This window comes from Pristis pectinata, chromosome 2 (assembly GCF_009764475.1).
Source record: "Pristis pectinata isolate sPriPec2 chromosome 2, sPriPec2.1.pri, whole genome shotgun sequence".
Taxonomy (NCBI): domain Eukaryota; kingdom Metazoa; phylum Chordata; class Chondrichthyes; order Rhinopristiformes; family Pristidae; genus Pristis; species Pristis pectinata.
In genome coordinates, this window is record NC_067406.1 from 49,531,374 (window position 1) to 49,552,979 (window position 21,606).

General features: G+C 39.1%; 1 protein-coding gene across 1 annotated transcript in view; it reads right to left on the reverse strand.

The window, feature by feature from the left end:
* The window catches only part of LOC127586450 (chondroitin sulfate proteoglycan 4-like), a 68,470-nt gene that overhangs the window by 26,947 nt on the left and 19,917 nt on the right, over positions 1 to 21,606 (reverse strand). The window contains exons 2-7 of the mRNA XM_052044426.1: positions 20,217 to 20,380; positions 16,584 to 20,135; positions 13,720 to 14,193; positions 13,296 to 13,472; positions 10,840 to 11,038; positions 5,918 to 6,049 (exon numbers count right to left, since the gene is read on the reverse strand). Coding sequence (XP_051900386.1) covers positions 5,918 to 6,049; positions 10,840 to 11,038; positions 13,296 to 13,472; positions 13,720 to 14,193; positions 16,584 to 20,135; positions 20,217 to 20,380 — 4,698 coding nt within the window. The remainder of the gene's footprint in view (positions 1 to 5,917; positions 6,050 to 10,839; positions 11,039 to 13,295; positions 13,473 to 13,719; positions 14,194 to 16,583; positions 20,136 to 20,216; positions 20,381 to 21,606) is intronic.

Genomic DNA, 21,606 nt, shown 5'->3' on the forward strand with positions numbered 1-21,606 from the left:
ACAGCATGTATTAACTCCAGCCTCCCAGACAACATCGACCCACTGCAATTCACCTACCTCCGAAACAGGTCTATGGCAGACACCATCTCCCTGGCCCTACACTCATCTCTGGAGCATCTGGACAGTAAAGACATCCACGTTAGACTATTGTTTATTGACTACAGCTCCGTTTTCGATACTATAATTCCAAGCAAACTCATCACCAAACTCTGAGACCTGGGGCTCAACTCCTCCCTTTGCAACTAGATCCTTAACTTCCTGACCAACAGACCGCAATCAGTGAGGATAGGCAGCAACACTTCCAGCACGATTATTCTCCACACTGGCACCCCAAAAGCCTGTATCCTCAACCTTCTGCTCTATTCCCTATACACTCAACTGCGTGGTCAGATTCTACTCAAACTCCATCCAGAAGTTTGCAGATGTGTAGTGGGCTGTATCTCAAATAATGATGAGTCAAATAATGATGAGTCAGAGTACAGGAAGGAGATAGAGAGCCTAGTGACATGGTATCATGACAACAACCCTTCCCTCACTGTCAGCAAAACAAAAACTGCAAAAACTGGTCATTAACTTAAGGAAGGGGGGAGTTTGGTGGGGGGGGGTGCTGGTGGTGGTGGTGGTGGTGCACATGCACCTGCCTGCATCAACAATGCTAAGGTTGAGAGGGTTGAGCACTTCAAATTCCTAGGAGTGAACACCACCAATAGCCTGTCCTGGTCCAACCACGTTGATGCCATGACCAAGAAAGCTCACAAGTACTTCTACTTCCTCAGCAGGTTAAATAAATTTGGCATGTCCCCTTTGACCCTCACCAATTTTTGTCATTGCACCATAGAAAGCATCCTATCTGGATGCATCACGGCTTGGTAAGGCAACTGCTCTGCCCATGACCACAAGAAACTGCAGAGAGTTGTGGACACAGCTCAGCACATCATGGAAACCAGACTCCCTTCCATGGACTCTGTTTACACTTCTCACTGCCTCAGTTATTCAGCCAGGATAATCAAAGTCATCAGGAAGAAGATACAAAAACCTGAAAGCACATACCACCAGGCTCAAGGACAGCTTCTATCCTGTTGTTATAAGACTTTTGAATGGTTCCCTAGTACTATAAGATGGTCTCCTGACTTCACAATCTACCTTGTTGTGACCTTGCACCTTACTGTCTACCTGCGCTGCACTTTATCTGTACTGCTAACACTTTATTCTGCACTCTGCTATTGTTTTACCTTGTACTACCTCAATGCACTGTTGTAATGAATTGATCTGTATGGACAGTATGCAAGAGAAGTTTTTCACTGTACCTCAGTACTTGTGACAATAATAAACCAATTTACCAATTTATTCTTATACAAGTTGATTTATATGCAACTCCTGACCCACTGATATGGCTGAATTTCAACTCTGAAAGGGCCTAACGAACCATTATGTTCAGGGGACAATTAGCAACATCCACATTCTGTGCATTATACCTCCTTAAAAATGGCAAATCTCAGTGAAGGAAACCTTGTTGGACCGTTTTCACATTGAAGTGCCGGCACTTCTCGCATTGTTGCTCAGATCCAGGCAGGAGAGCTGCTCCCCGAGTGCACTGGATAGATTTCCCTTCCTGCTGAGAGCCATTCTCTCTTCCCACTTTAAATAGCTTGCCCTGCTTTATCTGGTCTCTGTTCATCCTTTAAGTCATACTGTATAGCAAGGAGAACACATGCCTGACTGGGAGCAAATGATCTTTGCAGAAACTTCCCTGCCTGCACATCACTCCTTGTGAACTTTTGCAACTTGCAGATGCTCACTGCGCACACATGGATGCCTAGACATTATGATGCCTGCTGCCTCTTTCCCCACAACTGTGCACAGCGCAGACACCACCGACACCACCATGGAATGAGGGACTATCATATCCTAAAAAGATATCCTCTTAGTACAGCTATCAATCTAGTATATTGTTTTATACATTCTCCAGTACTGCAAAATCCTTTATATAATATGGGAACCAAAATTCCTCACACTATTCCTACTGTGGTCTGAACAAGATCCTATGCAAGTTTACCACAAAAGACTGAGAACTTATGAAGCACACCAGATCTCAAATTGCGTTATAGCCAAAAGGTAGTTATAAAGTGTAATTAATATTAAACTTGTTGTGGTTCTTACATTGTATGATATATTCTGTCTTTCAATTTTCCAGAAACAAACTCCTGTAGTTGGTTTAACACTACAGGTCAACCAATGCATCCAGATTTATATTAGAGATGCTGTTTCCTGACAGAAGAACTGGCCTTTACAAACACTGGAGGGGTTATTTAAAGGGCCAGACACAATTCTCCTTTATTCACAGAGTGCAGCATAATTCTCTGCAACTCAAATCTCAAGCAGTGACTCAAACCATGTTCCCAGTCACCACACCCACAGGTAGTTTCAACAAATCCCCCTCAAAACTCAGTGGCTAAAAATACCATAAGAAATCGTGTAAATAGACAAATGTTCCTGCATTCATCAGATACAAAATGAGTTTAAAAAAAACAACCAAGAGAAGACATTTAACAGTGGGAGTTGGACATTTTCCTTTAGGAGAATGAGGAACATAAACCACGTTATTACAGTACCAACATGATGAATTTCTTTTAAATCAAATTTTTGTTTCTATTAGAAAATAATGATGGGATTGGGCAGAATCAACATGGATCTAAGAAAAAGAAATAGTGCTTGACAAACCTGTTGGAGTCTTTTGAGGTTGTAAATAGAATAAATAAATTTGAATCAGGTGATGTTTATATTTGATCCTTCAGCAGACCTTCAATAAGCTTCTTTACAAGAGATCATAAAATATTACAGCGCAAAAGTATTGGGTTAATATACTGGCATGGTTAATGAATAGGAAATAGAGAGAAGGAATAAACGGGCCTGTTTAGACAGGAAGCTGTAACTAGTGGGAATTGACAGAGATCAGTGTTGGTGCCCCTGCTGTTCACAATCCACATCAATGATTTAGATTGGCAGATCAAATGTAATACTTGGATGATTGTTGATGATACAAAACTGACTGGCAGTGTTAGCTGTGAATGGCAAGCAGAGGCACTGCAGAGAATTAAAGACATTTTAGGTGACTGGACAAAAACACAGCAGATTAAGTATACAGTAATGTGGAAAAAATGTGAAGTCATCTACTTTAGTAAAAAATATAGAAATGCAGAGTCTTTTTTTAAAAAAAAGGTCAGAGATTTTGTAAGTATTGGTATTCAAAAGAACTGCTGTATCCTTGTACATGAATCATTTCAAATTTGCCTGCAGGTTCAGCACACAATTGGAAAAACAAAAGGTAAATTATTGTAAGATTTGAGTATAACAGTAGAGACAACTTGCTCCAATTACATAGCACCCTGGCGTGACAACAGCCAGAACAATGTGTGGAGGTCTCCCTACTTCTAAGGAAACACTTGTGATAGGAGTGTCACAAAAATATTCACAAGATTCATTTGTGGGATGGGTGACTTTATTGTACAAGGTGTGATTAGGCAGACTAACCTAAACTCTTGAGAGTATAGGCCCAATGAGGCAGTCTCATTGAAACAAAGAGCCCTTAAGAGGCTTCACAGAGTAAATACAGTAATAATGTTTCTCCAGCTGGGGCATCATGAACCAGGGATCATAGTCTCAGAATGAAGGATGGCCATTCAGGATAGCGATAAGAAGCAATTTTCTCACCAAGAGCGTGGTGAACTAGTGAAATTCTCTACCCAAGAGGACTGTGGAGGCTCATTCAGTAAATATCATATTGAATGTTTTGGATTTTATTGTCACATACCTAGCTACAGTGAAAAGCTTTTGTTTTGTCATGATTCAGACAGATCATGCCACAAGTATGTCAAAGTAATAAAAAGAAAACAGAATGCAGAATATAGTGTTGCAGTTACAGAGAGAGTACAGTGCAGGTAGACAAGTGTGGGGCCACAATAAGGTAAATTGGAAGATCAAGAGTTCAAGATTTCATCTTCTAGTGTACAAAAGATCCATTCAAGAGTCTGATAACAGCAGGATAGAAGTTGTCCTTGAGTCCTGGTGGTACGTGCTCTCAAGCTTTTACATCTTCTGCCCAATGGGAAAGGGGAGAAGAGAGAATGACTGGGGTGGGAGGGGTCCTTGATCATGTTAGCTGCTTTCCCACGGCAGTGGGAAGTGTAGACAGTCAATGGAAGGGAGGCTGGTTTGCCTAATGGACTGGGCTGTGTTCACAACTCTCTGCAATTTCTTGGCGGTCTTGGGCAGAGTAGCTGCCGCACCAAGCTGTGATGCATTTGGATAGGATACCTTCTGTGGTGCATTTATAAAAATTGGTAAGAATTATCAGGGACATGCCAAATTTCCTTTGCCTTCTGAGGAAGTAGAGGTGCTGGTGTGCTTTCTTGGCCATAGTGTTCATGTGGCTGGACCAGGACAAATTTGTTGGTATTGGTATTGGTTTATTATTGTCACTTGTACCGAGGTAGTGAAAAACTTGTCTTGCCTACTGATCGTACAGGTCAATTCATTACACAGTGCAGTTACATTGAGTTAGCACAGAGTGCATTGATGTAGTACGTGTGAAAACAGTACAGAGTGATATTTGCACCTTGGAACTTGAAGCTCTCAACCATTTCCGGGCATATATTCAAGACAGAGATTGATTTTAAATATTAAGGGAATTAAAGGATGTGAGGATAGTGCAGGAAGGTGGAACTGAGGTAAAAGATCAGCCATGACTTGATTGCGTTGCGAGGCAGGAGCATCGTGTACACCTTATTCTACTTCTTATGTTTTTCATTTAAGGAACTTAATGCTATTGGTATCATCAGGGATACAGAAGGTTAAGTAACTCTGAAAACGTGAGCGAACAAGCAATAGATGGTGTTATATCAACAAAACATGGACGAGAAAGGCATTACAAGATTAATTATGATTCTTTGCATTTACAGATGAAGATAGCCCCTTCTGAGTGGAGAATTTCGCTGGAAATGTTGCCCTTAAACTTTGATTCACCATCCACAACAATCACTAGTTTGAACAGATCTTCCTTATTACAGAGTTAACTTGTCAAGGGTTTTGTAGTTAAAGAACAGCTCACGAGAATAAAACAGGACTTTGACTCTGTAGTACTGAAAGTTGCTGAACTTTATTATGCTTCTCTTGACAGGGGGGAAGAACAGATTCAGCCAATTTGGTATTGAAATTTGAGATATCGGCTTAGGGATCATCTTGTATCGTGAAAACTTTTTAAGGCACTATACAGGAGTCTTTTTTAATTTAAACCTGATCCCAGACACAGGATGTAAAGCAAAGTCGGTTGGGATGCAGTGATGACTGATGTCAGATGCAGGAATTTTAATTGCACATATCCAGTTCACAAATGGCAGAGGCCTAAAAATACTGGAGAAAGGACTTAACCAAATAGTTGAGAGGAACAGCAACAGTTGACAGCCTGTCCAAATTGGGCTGCTGCCAGAGTCCAAGACATTGATCTACCTTAAGTTCCTCTTTTAGCTTTTGATGTGAGCATCTGCCCAGCCCACCCACCTCTACCATTCTCCCATCTGGTGTCCTTACGAAAGCAGTGTAAATAATAACTCATTTCCTTCTGGTGAGACAGACTTTGCTTGCTGTACATGCAGCATGCATTTTCAATTTCAGATGCAGTAGGTATATTTTGTTGTTTTGTTTTTTGTGCTTTGAAGAGAAATGCCACAGAAGTAGCCAGTTGAATGTACCTGGGCTAACAACAGTACAGAGATGCTCTTCAGGAATAATGTTCTAAGCTTTTATTTTAAAAACCCTTGAAAATAAATCTGTGTTTGTTTGGTGACAGACCATTTCATCATTTGAAGTACTCTAAAATACATGAAGTGATGAAAACAGAACCCAGGAACTGACAGCTTACCTGGAAAGACTTGTAAACCATTATTTGTTGCCATATTTATCACTAATGCTGCTGCTGTGATGGTGAAGATTTGTCGAGGAGCAAAGTTCAATCCATCCGTAACCTGAAAATTAAATCCACCTGACATGGCTCCTGAAAATAGAGTTGATAAACTAAGTATATTTGCAACCATCCAGATTCAAGTTAGATAAACAACTCATCTTAAGTCAAAGAAACTCTAAAATTCAACAGTCCCGTTCTCTGCAGCAAATGGAGGACCTGCTGTCCTATTCCAAAGCCCTGGGTACTACCATAGGGTATACAATGAAAATATGGAACCCGAGACCAAAAGCAGATCTACAATTGAGTCAGGGTGGAGAAAGAGTGCTGGTTGTTGGAGGACAGGGACTTCAGACAATAAGAGCCCAATTGATGCAGAGGAGGGAATTTGGTTTGATAACAAGGGCCTGATCAGGACATGGAAGTGGGAGTGGTTTGCCCGGCCTGAAATTGTTGCTCCGTGGCAAGGAATCAGGTGTCGTTACTGATACTTTGATGATGGGTGTTCAAAGTTTGAGGTGCAAGAGAATTAGGGATAAGAATTGGTCAGTGTACTATACAGAAACAGGCCCCTTAGGTCCACCTCGTCCATGCCGACTGTGATGCCCATCTATGCTAATTCCATTTGCCTGCATTAGGCCCATATCCCTTTATGCCTTTCCCAAGGCCTTTAAACATTGCAAATGTATCTGCCTCTACTACCTACAGTTCATACCAGATAACCACCACCTTCCCAAGGGTGGGGAAGGGAAAACGGGTGAGCTTGATGGGTAGAAGTGGTTGTTACCATGGATTCCGGATAGAAGGATTTAGTTAATGGGCTCCCAGCCTGGAACAGCATTATTAAAATCTAATTGTTCTGGGCATGCCCAATGATAGGGCCTTGCTAGAGAAGAGAGGCAGCAGTTCTCACGTCTTCTGAACCATAATTTCTCTCCAGCTTCTTACAAGGCTCCCTTGAGACTTCCTCCTCTTCGCTTGCTCTCAGTAACAAAACCTGTACTTTTTTGCTACTTATTATGGGCAGCCAGTTACTGTGAGAATCAGAAACTAAGACAGACCAAGTCTGAAACTGGCAGTGAACATGTTTGGTGGTCATCCAACACTCCACCTGTCCAGAGTTGATGAAATCCATCCCAACCCCTCAACCCAGTTATACTCATGCAATTCCAAAATATGACTGTGTTGGAATCATTTTCAGCTTCATTTTACAAGCATGTCTGCAGGTTTTGACTTCCTGCTTCCTTACAATCCTCTCATTTTCCCTGGTTACCCTATTATCAATTTGCATCCTTTTCTGTATTTTAAGTCTTTGAATTGGTTAACTCATTCTTCACTAATAATAAACATCCTGCCTTTCTTTTTAGCAAGTTACTGGTCATTACATAATTAATTTCCTCTCTGAAAGCAGGAGGACTTAGCAATGTTTTCCAACAACATACCAAAAGCCACAAACATCCACAGCTGATCTCCATGACTGAGGACATTTATAGTGAACAAAACTTCCTGAAAACCAAGTTATTTATAGTGTATGTCCCTTAAATGAAGTTAAGACTCTAATTCATGTCCAACAGCAGGTCAGTATTAGAAGTGAAACTTGTGATATGAACCACTCCCCTTTCCTCAACCCCCACAGCAGTAGATCTGATCTGATTAATGGGATACGAGCCAATGGTCATAAAACTCTAATGAACTATGCCTGCTAAATGTTGTTTCTGCACCGTTAAAGGCTGAGGAACAAGTGTGGAACAATGATGGCCTTTTCCTAATCTGGGACTTGATGCTGTACTCTATGTTCGGATCCATTGTCATTTCCCATGCTTTCTCTTTGACTGCATCAGTCAGTGCAAAAAGACTTCCATCTGGTGGTACAAACAAGTAGGTACAGTAATTTATTGAAGAGATCACCATATTTTCACCAAGTGTGTGGGAGTTGCCAGACGATGGAAATGTTCTTATGCCAAAATTCTGTTGCCTCTTATCACTGAGATCTTATTAAAAATGAGCCAATATCAAATCAGACACTATTAATTCAGTGAATTATTTTTACATTAAAATTAAGGTAATGCTTTATTTAAGATGAGCCCCTATATTACAAGTTTGGAGGATGAAAAGACTATGTGTGGTTCTAAGCCATGTTACAGAACGCACAAATAAACTTGGTACAGCATTCCAATTGCAGTGCAATTTTGTCCAGGCTTTTCCAACCATAAAATAAGATTGAGGAATTTCATATGAAAGTTCTGTCTAGCACAAATTGGGTTTGATTGACTTTTCGCTCCTCTGGAAAACTACTACTGGAGTGGAATTTAATTGCAAACATTTCCGCATCCAGTTATACCTTTCCAGAAATTCAGTCAGGAATTTCTAGTCAGCTCCATGGTGCAGCAGTTAGTGCTGCTGTCTCATGGCTCCAGGGACCTAGGTTTCATCATGGCTCCAGGGACCTTGGGTATTGCTGGTGTGGAGTTTGCATGTTCTCCCAATGACCATGTAGGTTTTCACTTGGTTCACTGGTTTCTACCCACATCCCAAAGACATGCTACTGGGGTAATTGGCCACTGAAATTACCTACTAGTGTAGGAAAGCAGCAAAGCAAACCAATGGGGAGTTGAGAGACGTGTGAAGGAATCAGTTGCAAGGTTACAGAGAGAATGGAGATTGGACTGCTTTGTTGGGTGCCAGCATGAATCCAATGGAAAAATAGCCTATTTTTGGATCATAATAAATAAATCACACATGTCAATGTTGTTCCCTGGGACCACAATCATAGTGTTGTGCAGAGGTGGCCTCTTGGATCATGTCCTAGTCCAGTGCTGGGAAACATGATCTAGGTAGATTCTCTTTAATTTCATGTGCCAACCACACTCTATACATCAATGGCCTACCCTCTCCCCCAATCCCTACAAACTCTGATGGCTAAACCTAGCATTCAATCTTCAGAACATTCACATCAAGTCCATGATATATGGACACAGGCCCTAATCTTTGGACTGCCCCAACCACTGAGGAGGTTTTCCAGAACACCAGATGCCAATCTGGTAGCACTGACAGACTGATCACAACCAATAATTAAAGAGAAAACCTGGGAACTATCTATGAATCTCAAATGCTAACAGCATCAGGTGCCAGATTTGGGAAAAGTCAAAATTATTCCACAGTTGTTTCTGGGCCTTTAGCAAGCCTAATTTGAGTAGAGTTTTATTATCTGCACCACCACCATCCCCTTCCTCCAGCATAAGGCTCTGATCAGTGGATGCAAACTCCAACCCTTTGAGCTATCCAATCCTCCCCATACACACATCCTCATGCTGGTCTTCTGACCACCAGCCCACTTCTCTGTCCCGACCTGCTGTATATTCCGATGACTGAAGTTAACTGCAGTAGACCCACAACTCAAACTGTCATTGGTACACCACACAATGAGCCTTTAACACATTTAACTGCCTGGGTAAATTTCAAGGCAATCTGATTGGAGTCCAAACCCTGATGACAGAACTTGCCTTAATTCTAATTCAAATTAATGGGGAGTTTCCACTAATTGCATCCATTTCATGCAAGCTCTTAAAAAAAAGCTTTACTTTTGGTCCAATGGACATACTCTTTAAAAATTGAAAAGTTTTTCATTTACTATGAAGCTGACTGAAGGAGACTAATGAAACTAGTAAACAGTTTTATCTGGCTTTGTTTTTTATGAAGTTATTTTCAATTATTAAAATGTAGTTATAGAAGTTTTCTAGATTTTTTGTCTTGAACCTATTTTCATTTATATTGATAAAAATGTACCAGAATATCATTGTAAGAATATCATTGCAAGCAAAAAAAAAACCTCAGAAAAATGAGTGCATTTTCCCCTGTATCACCAATTATGCAGAAACTCTCAACTTCAATATTCACCCTTTCCTGGTTTATACTTCCACTGTCCCAAAAGTTCATGAACTAATCCCAAGAACATAAAGTGTAAAATGACATAAGCAATCTGGCCTAATTATACCTTCTGTTTCCACTCGCTAATGTAAAATTTAATCCATTGTGGATCTTATCTCACATAATAAAACCCTAAAGTTACACCGTCATCTCCAAGATTGTCACTGCATACTGGACCAGTTAACACCCTTCTTTGCTGATGTTTCTAGAGCTCCTGTAAAAAGATAAGATTGCATTTGATCTTTCCTGCCTTTACTCATGAAATTCTTTACTGCGTTCCACTACTTACATTTATACACATTATGATTAGTGTGTCACTCATCAACTTAATGCATTCAGATTTAAAGTATTTCATTTACTGGCATCTGGCTGGAAGGTTTAATCTGGTCAGTAAATTCTGGAAAATTACGTAATGCAGTAACCCAAAGTGTAATTCTATGTAACTACTGTGGTGACCCCCAGTAACAGACAATTCCTGCCTGTTACTCTTGCCCTACCCTTGAATCCCACTAGTTACTAATTCAATGAGTTTTAATTTATCAAATGCTTTCTGAACAAAAATCATAAAGAAAATAGCAGTCAGCCACTCAATCCATCATGAATGCCCTTTCATTCAATATGATCATGGCTGATCTGCCCCAGGCATCAACTTTATGAGCCACATCTAAATCAATGATGCAGTCATTATGGCCTCTGCAATGTTCAGATGAAACTTGGTTATTTTCCATTCCCATATGTCCAGCTAATCCCCATGTTCCAGTTGTACAAATTAGTTTAGTTTATTAACATGACTACCACATCCACTATTCTCCTGTGGGTCAGCTTTCAATCCAATATTTATAAAACTGCTAAAATAGTATCCAATTTCCTCATTAAGTTCCAAAACAATATTGTGTTTTACACTGCTTTAAGATTTCCCCAAACAAACTTGAAAGTTAAATAACAACAAAGCTTACCACTATGAACAAAGACAAGTTGGCCATTATCGATATGAAATTGGGTAAAGTTGAGGATGCGCTTATTTGGTGACATCTTTAGAGCAAGGTGGCCATTGCTAGGAGGAGTGACAGAATAGACTAGTTCTTCTGGGGACGAGTCTTTATCTTCTGCATTCAGATCATTTTTTGTTATCTCTGTAACTGAGCCAACCCATACCTAAATAAAAACAAATAAATAGTAAAATAGTCAATTTGCACCTATTTTTAAACAATTTGCTGCCCCAGAAAAAAAATCTTAAAATTCATTAATATTTATACTGTGAAAAGGTAGTAATTAAGAAATATCAATTACATAAGTAATACAACTTTATGCTTTCTATCCTGGAGTATATGAAATCATATTGTTTATATCTAGCTACACACATCTGAATAACACACTGGTCAACTGCCAATGACATTTTATTCTTGAGTAACTGCTTTTAGTTGTAATTTCATGGAGAACTGAAATTTTCCATGACACGGCAAAAAAATTGCAATACAAAAGCCTCATTCTGTTTTGTTCCACTCTGGTTGTTTAATGTACTGAAAGATCTTTCCCAGTGAATATAAGAGGTTCTAACAAAAGCATTACTGTGCCTTTAAATTGTGGTTGTAGACAACTTGATGACTTCTGTCTAAATTGTTAGGGATTCTTGCTCCAGAGAAGTTCAGGAAATAAATAGAGATTTTATCTAGATGTTTCAAGCATGCAACTCAGAAAAAAATTCCAGCACCACAAAATTAAACAGTCATAGATGTATAATATCCTTCATAAATCCACATTAAATGTTGATTAATATAATGATCATGCTTCTAGTGAATTACACACAACTGTTTTTTTATTTTGCTAAGCTTCTTCTGGTCTTTCATCGGCCTACTTACAAAATCGTGCATGGTTGTAAAATACTATTAAGGTAAAAACTAAAAGACAGTGATCTAAACAAAATCCAAAGTTAAAGTAATTAGTCAAGAACAAAGTGTAAAATAAATTGCTGGCTTGACTTTATGATAGTATCGTTCTTCAGTGTGAGAAAGTGATTGATTCTAACCTGAATTCACTGCATCAATTCACAACTGAAGGTACACTGCAGTACTGAAGCAGGGCAGCACTGTCAGAAGAGCAGTCTGAAGCTTGCAATATTGGCCCAGAATGTGGTGAAAATTAAAGCGAGGTTACTAGTGCTCACAACTAATGAATAATAGTTTTTCTCAATTCAACATCTTTTCAAAAAAAAATTAGTTTCTATTTTGCTTTTTCTTTAAAAAATTGAAGGCCCACAAGATAAGGGATTTGACTGGTCATGTCTGATCTGGCCGTGGACTCAGATCCACCTACCTGCCTTTTCCCCATTATCCTTAATTCCCCTACTATGCAAAAATCTATCTATGTCTTAAATATATTTAATGAGGTAGCCTCTACTGCTTCCCAGGGCAGAGAATTCCAGAGATTACTACTCTCTGGGAAAAGCAGTTTCTCCTCATCTCAGTCCTAAATCTATTCCCCTGAATCTTGAGGCTACACCCCCTAGTTCCTGTCTCACCTATCAGTGGAAAGAACCTTCCTGTCTCTATCTTATCTATCCCTTTCGTAATTTTATATGTTTCTCTAAGATCCCCTCTCATTCTTCTGAATTCCAGTGAGTATAGTCCCAGACAACTCAATCTCTCCTCGTAGGCTAATCCCCTCATCTCCGGAATAAACCTGGTGAACCTCCTCCGCACCGTCTCCAATATCAGTATATCCAGGTAAGCAAACCAGAATTGCATGCAGTACTCCAGGTGTGGCCTCACCGGTACCCTGTACAGGTGCAGCATAACCTCCCTGCACTTAAATTCAATCCCTCTAGCAATGAAGACCAACATTCCATTTGCCTTCTTGATAACCTATTGCACCTACAAACCAACCTTTTGCAATTCATGCACAAGCACTCCCAAGTCTCTCTGCACAGCAGCATGCTGAAATCTTTCACTATTTCAATCATAATCTGATCTTCTATTTTTCCTTTTAAAGTGGAGGACCTTGCATTTACCAACATTGTACTCCATCTGCCAGACCCTTGCCCACTCACTTAACCTATCTATATCTCTCTGCAGACTCTCTGCATCCTCTGCGCAATTTGCTTTTCCACTCAATTTAGTGGCATCAGCAAACTTAGATATGCTACACTCGGTCCTCTCTTCCAAACTGTTAATGTACAACATGAACAGTTGCTGGCCACAGCAACCCGCTCACCACTGATTGCCAACCAGAGAAACACCCGTTTATCCCAAATCTCTGCCTTCTATTGGTTAACCAATCCTCTATCCATGCTAATACCTTACCCCCAACTCTATGCATCCTTATCTTATGGATAGGTCTTTTATGTGGCACCTTATTGAATGCCTTCTGGAAATCGAACACCTTTGGTTAACATATTAAAGTACAGTTAACTTACTTTAAATTCTTTTTTAGTAATGATGATGGGGGGTTCATCATTCACAGATGTAATGTTAATAAAAATTGTCCAAAGCAAACTTTGTTTTCTCAGTTGGGTATCATTGATCATTATGGAGAAGTTATCCTGAAGACTCTCGCTGTCATCATGAACATAGTAAATAAACTCTTCCTCAACCTAAAAGATGGTATAGAAGTCAGCATTACCATCAATTTGCTTTAAGCATTTCACATGTAATATGCATTTGAACAATCAGTAGAAACTGCACCTTTAATTGCTTTCACTGGATATGAAGCCAAAGTCTTAATATGCATTAAGCCGACATAAAATACATCTTATGAGGAGGATAAAACTATATAATTGATGAAGAAAACTCTTCATTGACAATTTAGTCAGAAGAAATACTTATGTCTTATCACATTACCTGATGTCTAGTAAATGACAAAAGAGGATGACCAGGAAAATGAGAGTTCTCTATATGACCATGGTTTGGCATTTTTATTATTATATATTCAAAATTAAGCTCTGCAAAATGTGGACTTGTGATTTTTATAAAATCTTCTGTCAGTGCCTTGGATGCACCTTCCTTGATTGTAAAGTTATGTACTTCCACAGGAATCAGCCTTGGAATAATATCAATCAAGACAGGAATTTCTGACAATTCCACTATTCCATTCGTAATGTCCACGGTAAAACTGTCCTTTGTCTGATTTTCTCTCACTTGCACATATTGGATACTACCATCATTTAAGTCTTGTTGGGTAAAGTACTGGATAGGCTTATGTTCTGTACCAACATAAAACCCTTCTGTTTCCGTAAAGCTTCGAATGTAGCCATGAGCAGGTGCAATTTTCACTTTGTAAATTATTTCAGATGGCAGATTATCTTCATGAACTACCTGAAAGAAAGAGTAACAGAGATGAAATTACTGGATAAACAAGTTATCTACATACAGCTAAATAAGGATATCTCATTCCTGAAGTTTCCCCAGATGTGACTTCAACATAAACACTGAAGCAGCAGCTTAACTGGTATTCCCTTTGTGTTATGATACGAGATCCAGAAAATCTTACTACAGTGTAATAACATTCCCGCCAAACTGACACAGTGTTACTTTGATTGCATGAGATGAACAGCAAGAGTATTTTCTCTGGTTGAGGAATCATTGCCATGAGCTTAAGCTGAGAAGAGAGAAATTCCTATATACCCAACATGAAAATTGATAGTGTAGAATTATGATTAGCTTTAAGAGCAAGCACATGCAAGTTGGATATTACTTGTTTAGCATTTAACTTACAGTTTTATTTCTATAAGCTAAGATGTGAAATTTGACATTCATAAAACAGCTGCTGGAACAAAACTGTAAGGACATAGATTTGCCACAAGTTCCTGGGTGGCAGAAGATGCCTGCAGCCTCACAGCGGCCAGCAAATCCCTCCCACCGGTCTCCCAAACGCTTGTTTGCATGTTTGGGCTGTATACAAGTCAGGCATTCGGAACCTGGGGAGGACCTGTACATTGCAAACATTGACCAGAACGGCCCAAGTACCACCAGATACGTGTTGGCTTTGGATCCATGCAAGCCTCTATTTAAAAGTGGAAGGCAAAACAAACGAATCTTGCTTTATTTTCTAGCCATGATATCCTCCCGTGCACTGAGGTATTTCAGTACAAGTCAGCCATTGCAGTACAGAAGGAAAAATATTGCAGAATAAAAAAAGCAATTGCTACTGATGGAGGTTATCGTTACAATGCTACTGACTCTTGGGAAACCCCCCACCTGCAGATTTCAGCAGGAATGATTTACATCATTGTGGAGCGGGCAAAAATAGGGATTTTATCAACAGCATTACTCAAGGTTGATGTGCCATGAGTGCCACTGATCCATTAGTCACTCCCTGCCTCCCTGGAAAAGATCCATTTACTTCTACTCTTTGAATCTCAGTCATATTGCATACAGTCAGCCAACTGCAAATTTGCAAGATCCACAGTAATTTGCTTTGTGCTTAAAAATATTTTACAATGTCCTTAAATATCTTCAAATATGTGTGCTGGTATTTTCACAGATAATCTGTCAACCTTCTGCTGTAAAATACAATAAAATAGTGGAGAATGGAAGTTAATGGCTGGCTGTTCAATTTCTTTAGCATTTTCATCAAGTTATATAATCAGCACAGGAATTCTAAACAAGTAATTTTGGTGATTCAGGACAAACTATAGGGGAGGCTTCAATATGGATTATAGTGGAGAACAGGTCATTAGTTACTCCATTAAAACCACACTAATTTAATAGTCATATAAACCTAGCAATAACATACATTTAGCTTAAGATACTTGTTAAATTTAAAATTCTGACAGAACCCACAATATACCACGGTGTAAATATATCAAAACAACAACTAAAATCAGCAATTTAAAACAAAATACATTCACATAAAGGAAAGATTTGGTGACATCTGGTGGGCAAAAATATATTATTCCTTGCAGAAAAAATAAACTTCTTAAATGTTCAAAACAAAACAATTGTAGATAGACTCTCAACAACAACTGAGTTTGACAACATTAGGAATGCAAGTGGTTATTCTGCACTCTGCTTGTAGAAGCCAGACAGATTCCTGTTGACTGATATATTAATTGGTAGAAATTGGCAAATTAAATGGTTATTAAAATTACAACTGAAATGTTGATAACTACATATTTATTTTTAATATTTATTTTTTGGTTTTGTATTTTTGAGGTATATTTAAAGGTCAGTAAATTGATACATTTTATATATTTATTGATTTTCAAATATTAGTTTGATACAAGGTCATTGTTTTGTTGTAATGTACCAATATACAAAATTGTACTTTCATTATAAATAAACAGGTTGAATCCCTATGCATCTGCCTAGTTAGTGCTACACAACTTACAGTATCATTTTATAACAACATTCAACATGGAAATAAGAGTCAGACCAATACTGAAGGATTTCAATTTACAATTCAATATGACATGCAGAACCAGGGAATATTTACAGGCTTAACAAGGAGCTAGGTTTTCTACAACATGACATCACTGCATGTCAAACCTGAAATACCCATTGCACTGGGGGTTGATAAATAACACCTTGTTTATTCGGTGGTGATTTGTATAGGCAGACAAAACTTTTGCTATCCATTACACAAGGTCAGAGTTTGGCTCAGTTGCTTAAAATAGTCCTTCTTCAGGGATTTTTTGCAAAATCAAATCTGGGAGAGATAATAAATGTTAACAAGGAAGATAAAAAAAATTCTGCTGCCATCTCACCTGAAGATTGGTTTTGCTGATCTTCACAGGTTTTCCCTCCTCAACCAACAAATTGTTGTTGTGCACAATTTTTGGAGCACGCTGATGGCTCTCCAGGTACATACGGACATTAATACCTCCATCCAGCAGTACATTCTTGGCTTTTACTGTGAAGTTGAACCTGTCTACAAGGTTGTTGCTGTTGTCATGTTGGTACACTACACTACCCTTCCTCAAATCACTCTGTGTGAAAGAATCTGTGCGTATACCATTCAAAAAGAGTGTTCCATGTTTTGGTGACAGAAACACTCTATAATTAATTTCACTTTCATCTGTGATGTAAAGATTTGTACTAACACTGAAAATAGCTGTAGTTACAGACTCTCCCTGTCCCTTCTGCACCAGAAGTCCTGTGTTGTTGGCTATTTGAATGTAAGGATCAGAGGCTCTGACTTCCAGTAATGAAGATGTGTAGTGTTTGCCATCAGTAACAAACAAGACAAACCTGCTACTGTCAGCACCGCGATGCATGAACAGAACACGCTTCTTATCAAGGTCTTCTTGAGAGAATTGGAAAAGTTTTTTGGAGGAGTCATTTACTGAAACTAGATCACCATTTGGAATACCACGCCGGGTGTACAACAACTGTGCATCATTGAAGTCCGAATCAGGATCATGGTAGCGTAGATCTTCAGAGGTTAACAGCCGTTGATCATTCCTAACCACATGAAACACTCTGTCTACAACACGAATGGGCTTCTCATCATTTTTTAGCTGAATAGTTATGCTGAATGTCGCTTCAACAAACACAGGGTTTGGGTTGGTTTCTGAATTGTCTGCAGCCTCTCCACCAGTGGCTATAAATACAAACTCATCATGTGTAGTCTCAGAATTGTCATGCACATACATGAGGCGATGTCCAATAATATCTTCATTAGTAAAGGTTGTAATGTTGTCATTACTATCAGCTGAATCAGAGCGATTGATACGCTTCAATTTGCCAGATCTGGGACTCTGTACAATAGTGTACAAGAACTTTTTAGTGTTCAAAGTTGTTGCATATAATTCTGCCCTTGTTATTAGCTCTGCTTCTCCCTCCACTAATGTGAGCCCATTATTTGTTAAGTTAATGGAATTAACATCAGCTTTAATAAATAAGTGAAAATTATGCTTTGCTGATACGACTTGCTTGGAGTAAAGCCGAAAGCTGAAGAAGTCTTCTTTGTCTTCATGCAGCTTTACAATTGGTTCATATTCCACCTTCTGAGCAGATATATCTTTCTGACTGAAAGAAGAATTCTGTGTTAAGGTCTTGCTATTCATCAGAAGTTGTCCTCTTTCAGGTATAGTGACCAACCTGTAGTATAGCCCACTTTCAGGGATTCTTGCACCTTCTATAACAGCATGGAGATTCTCAGAGGTGAGAGCTTGTTTCTTCCCTTTATTGATCACTAATGGAATATTTTTTAGGAGCTTGAAATGAACCCACTTCACTGTAACAGGAAAATCTAGCTCCTCACTAGTTTTGCTTCCTATATTAACTTTAAATTTGAACATTTCAGTAACATTGCTGGTCTGAAGTTTATGGAAAGTGCCAAAGTATCGTATCCGGCCCCGGTCCACTGATCGCTGAGAAAAAGAACTGATTTGCTTCCATTCTCCACTGGAATGCAGTCGTTGAATTTCACCATATGTTGGAGCTTTAGCAATGTTATAACGTATTTCTACTACCTGATTAACTGCATTGGTTTCAACTGACAAATTGTAGTTAGTGATTAAAGATGCATCGCTCTGTTCCACTACCAGGCCCGTATTATTAACCACTTTATAGTCCACAGGTACGGCCATCACACGTAAAACGACAGTGTTGCTCACTCTATCACCATCACTGGCACGCAACACAACCCTTGAGGTGTGAACACCTCTGTGAACATAATATATGTTTCCTTCTTCCAGATCAGTGTTGGAGAACGTGCTTATTGGAGTACCAGGATTCACAGCATTTTCCAAAAATCCGGCATTTTCATTAAGGTTGCCTAAAATGGAGAACTGAAGTTCTGTTGAATTTGTGTCAATGTCAATGGCCTTAATCACATTGCTGGTAAGACATTTTTTGGAATTCTCTAGCAAAGTGAATAAATTACCTTCTGGAAGAACAATCTCTGGAGCATCATTGGTTGGAGTAATGGTAATGTTAAAAAGATACAGCTTGTCTCCTTTCAAGTACTTTGGGGCCTCCTTCTTACTGTTTGCAAAAACAGAAAATGAGAACTGATCATGGAAATGTTCAGATCCATCATGAACATAAAATACTTTTTCATGCCAGAGGTCGGACAACGTGAAAGAATTCTGATCCTGCTCTGAATCATTGTCCAATTTCAGATTTCCATGCTTTGGCTGCTCTGCTATCTTAAATACTATTTGTGACTGTCGTAGACCTAATTTCTTGAACTCGAGGTTCAACTTTATGTGTTTAGACTTTAGAGCTTCCTGCCCTCCTTCTGCAACTACTAGATTGTTCAGAATCAGGAATTTCTTAGTCTGTGGCTTTGCTGTGGATTTAAGCATCTTCTGCAGAGTAGAAGTTGTTGGAATAACTACCATTTGAGCTGCAGTTGTTTTAATAGTTGAAGTATGTTCTTTCACTGCTGCACACCCAGCTGAAATATCTTTTGTGGCAAGCACATTTTTTAAGCTTTTTGTTTCCAATTTTGTTTTGATATCCTTTAGGCAACCCCTGAAGGATCCTCCTCTTGCTTTTCTTCCTGCAAGGGACTGAAGACCAATCTTCAAGACCTCAACTCGGTTGCTTTCATCTATGCCGCCAATAAACAGTGGACCCGACAACTTAAGATTTTTGCTACGAGAACTCAGAGTAGCCTTTACAGTTTCCTCATCCACAGTAAGATGAAGATGTTTAGATGCAACCTGCAGCCTAATATAATGCCAAATATTGTCATTAACTTTACTTCGGGAAGTGAGGTGTGTTGTCTTTCCATATTTCCCAATGACCACTCGAATCAATCCTTCTGCAATCTCCATTGTGATAAAATCACCTTGTTGACCAGCATTATAAAGCAGCAAACCTAATGATTCAGTAGTGCTTACAGCGCATTCAAACACTGCTTCCTCTTGTGCATTCCATGTAGTAAATTTAAGATAAGATTTGGAACTAAATAAACTGATAGGATCACTGTCTTCGGCAAAAAATTCATCACTGCAGCCTGCTGAAACCTCATGAACAGTTTTAAAGCCAGAATACGTTCTCAAAGAAGACAAGATGTCATGTTGGTTGAAGACCACCTCCTCAATGCATCCGCGGAATTTATTTGCAGCTCCTTCCATGTAAGGTTTGTCAAACTCACCAGTACCTCCTACAAAAATGCCATGTTGAATGTTAAGTTCATGAAGGAGTCCTGGTATGTTCACACTAGTTGTGTAGTGATTGTCCACTGTCAGGGTCACATTATCAGCTTTGTGGTGGAGTTCCAACGTGTGCAATGCCAAATCATTCAGCTCCACTCCTCTTTCAGAGCGAAGAATCTTTTCACCAGAACCAAACTCCAATTTTACCTAAGAACGGGAAAAACACTATTAAAGCAAAAGAGTGATGAACCTTTAAAACACTACTCCACCTTCTCTCCATCAACATACCTGTACACGGCCAGCCTGGAGCTCCACCAACCAGTAATCTGTTTCCCCTGCCACAAGGAAGAGTAGTCCACTTGATCTTGAGGTTTGAAATTGTAAACTTAATGATGACTTTCTAGAGGTCTCTGCTATCTTAAGATGCACATAGCTCTCTCCAAAAAAAGATGCTAAAATTAAAGAAAAACATCTTGTGAGCCATTAAATGCAACAAAAGGCTTTGCTTGAGTTAAAACTTAGACAACCCGCAGTTCAACTCACCGTAATAAAAGTAATTTCAAAAAAATATTTAATTCTAACTTTTATGCAGGAGTAGCCCCAACTTTGGGGGCAGTGCTTTGAAGGCTAATACTACCTACTATTGCAATGCTCAGCACCATGCATTCAGGTCGTTAATGCACTTTGCCACGTCTTAGCTGCAAGGGAAACAAGGACTGCCGATGCTGGAATCTAGATGAAAAACACTATGATGCTGGAGGAACTGTGGGCCAGGCAGCATCCGTGGAGAAAAGCAGGCGGTGAACATTTCAGGTCAGGACCCTACGTTGACTGCCTGCTTTTCTCCATAGATGCTGCCTGGCCTGCTGAGTTCCTCCAGCATCGAGTTTTTCACCTTAGCTGCAAGGCCTGCCTGAGATACAAGGAAATGCTCTGTGGATTTAATACAAACACCATATTCATTGCTATCATCTCAAAAAGTTGATAGCTCCCTATCTAACATCTAGCTGTTCATCACCACCTTCTTAAGAAGAATAAATACTGACTTTACAAGCACTGCTGAAATTGAGAAAGCATATGGAACCGATTCAATATGACATTCTAAAAGAAAGCTGGAGTAATTACGCTAATAAAATCTATGTTAATGGTGGTTAATACTATAATAAATTAATGATGCCTTTAGAATTAATTAACTTTTCTACTTTATATATTAGAGAAATGTACTCTCACATTTTCATCATTAAGAGCTAACCCTTCTCCACATGCCGATTACAGGGCAGAGATCCATTGAGATAGATTTGATCTACTTTACCAGTTAAACAATGAGCAAGTATGCTCTCATACATAATAAATAAATACTTAAAAGCCATTTTTAAAAGAATGACGAGCACAAATACTTGCTAGAGTATCCCAGAAAAACTACACTTATACAGAAATATGGAGCATTTCTTTATCATTTTGTAAAGACATTACAACCAATGGATTAATTATTCATTTTGTAATTTAGAATAGAGTCAAACAGCTCACAGTTGACTAGCAAAAGTTTTGTTGGTGGGCATGTTGCTGGGAAATGTATTCATGCATGGGGTACCAAGGGGTTGTGCAATATCATACAGGCCATGCACATTGAAGGCCAAAGAAATCGTGTATGTCCAGTGACAGGTCTGGGTCTTTAAAG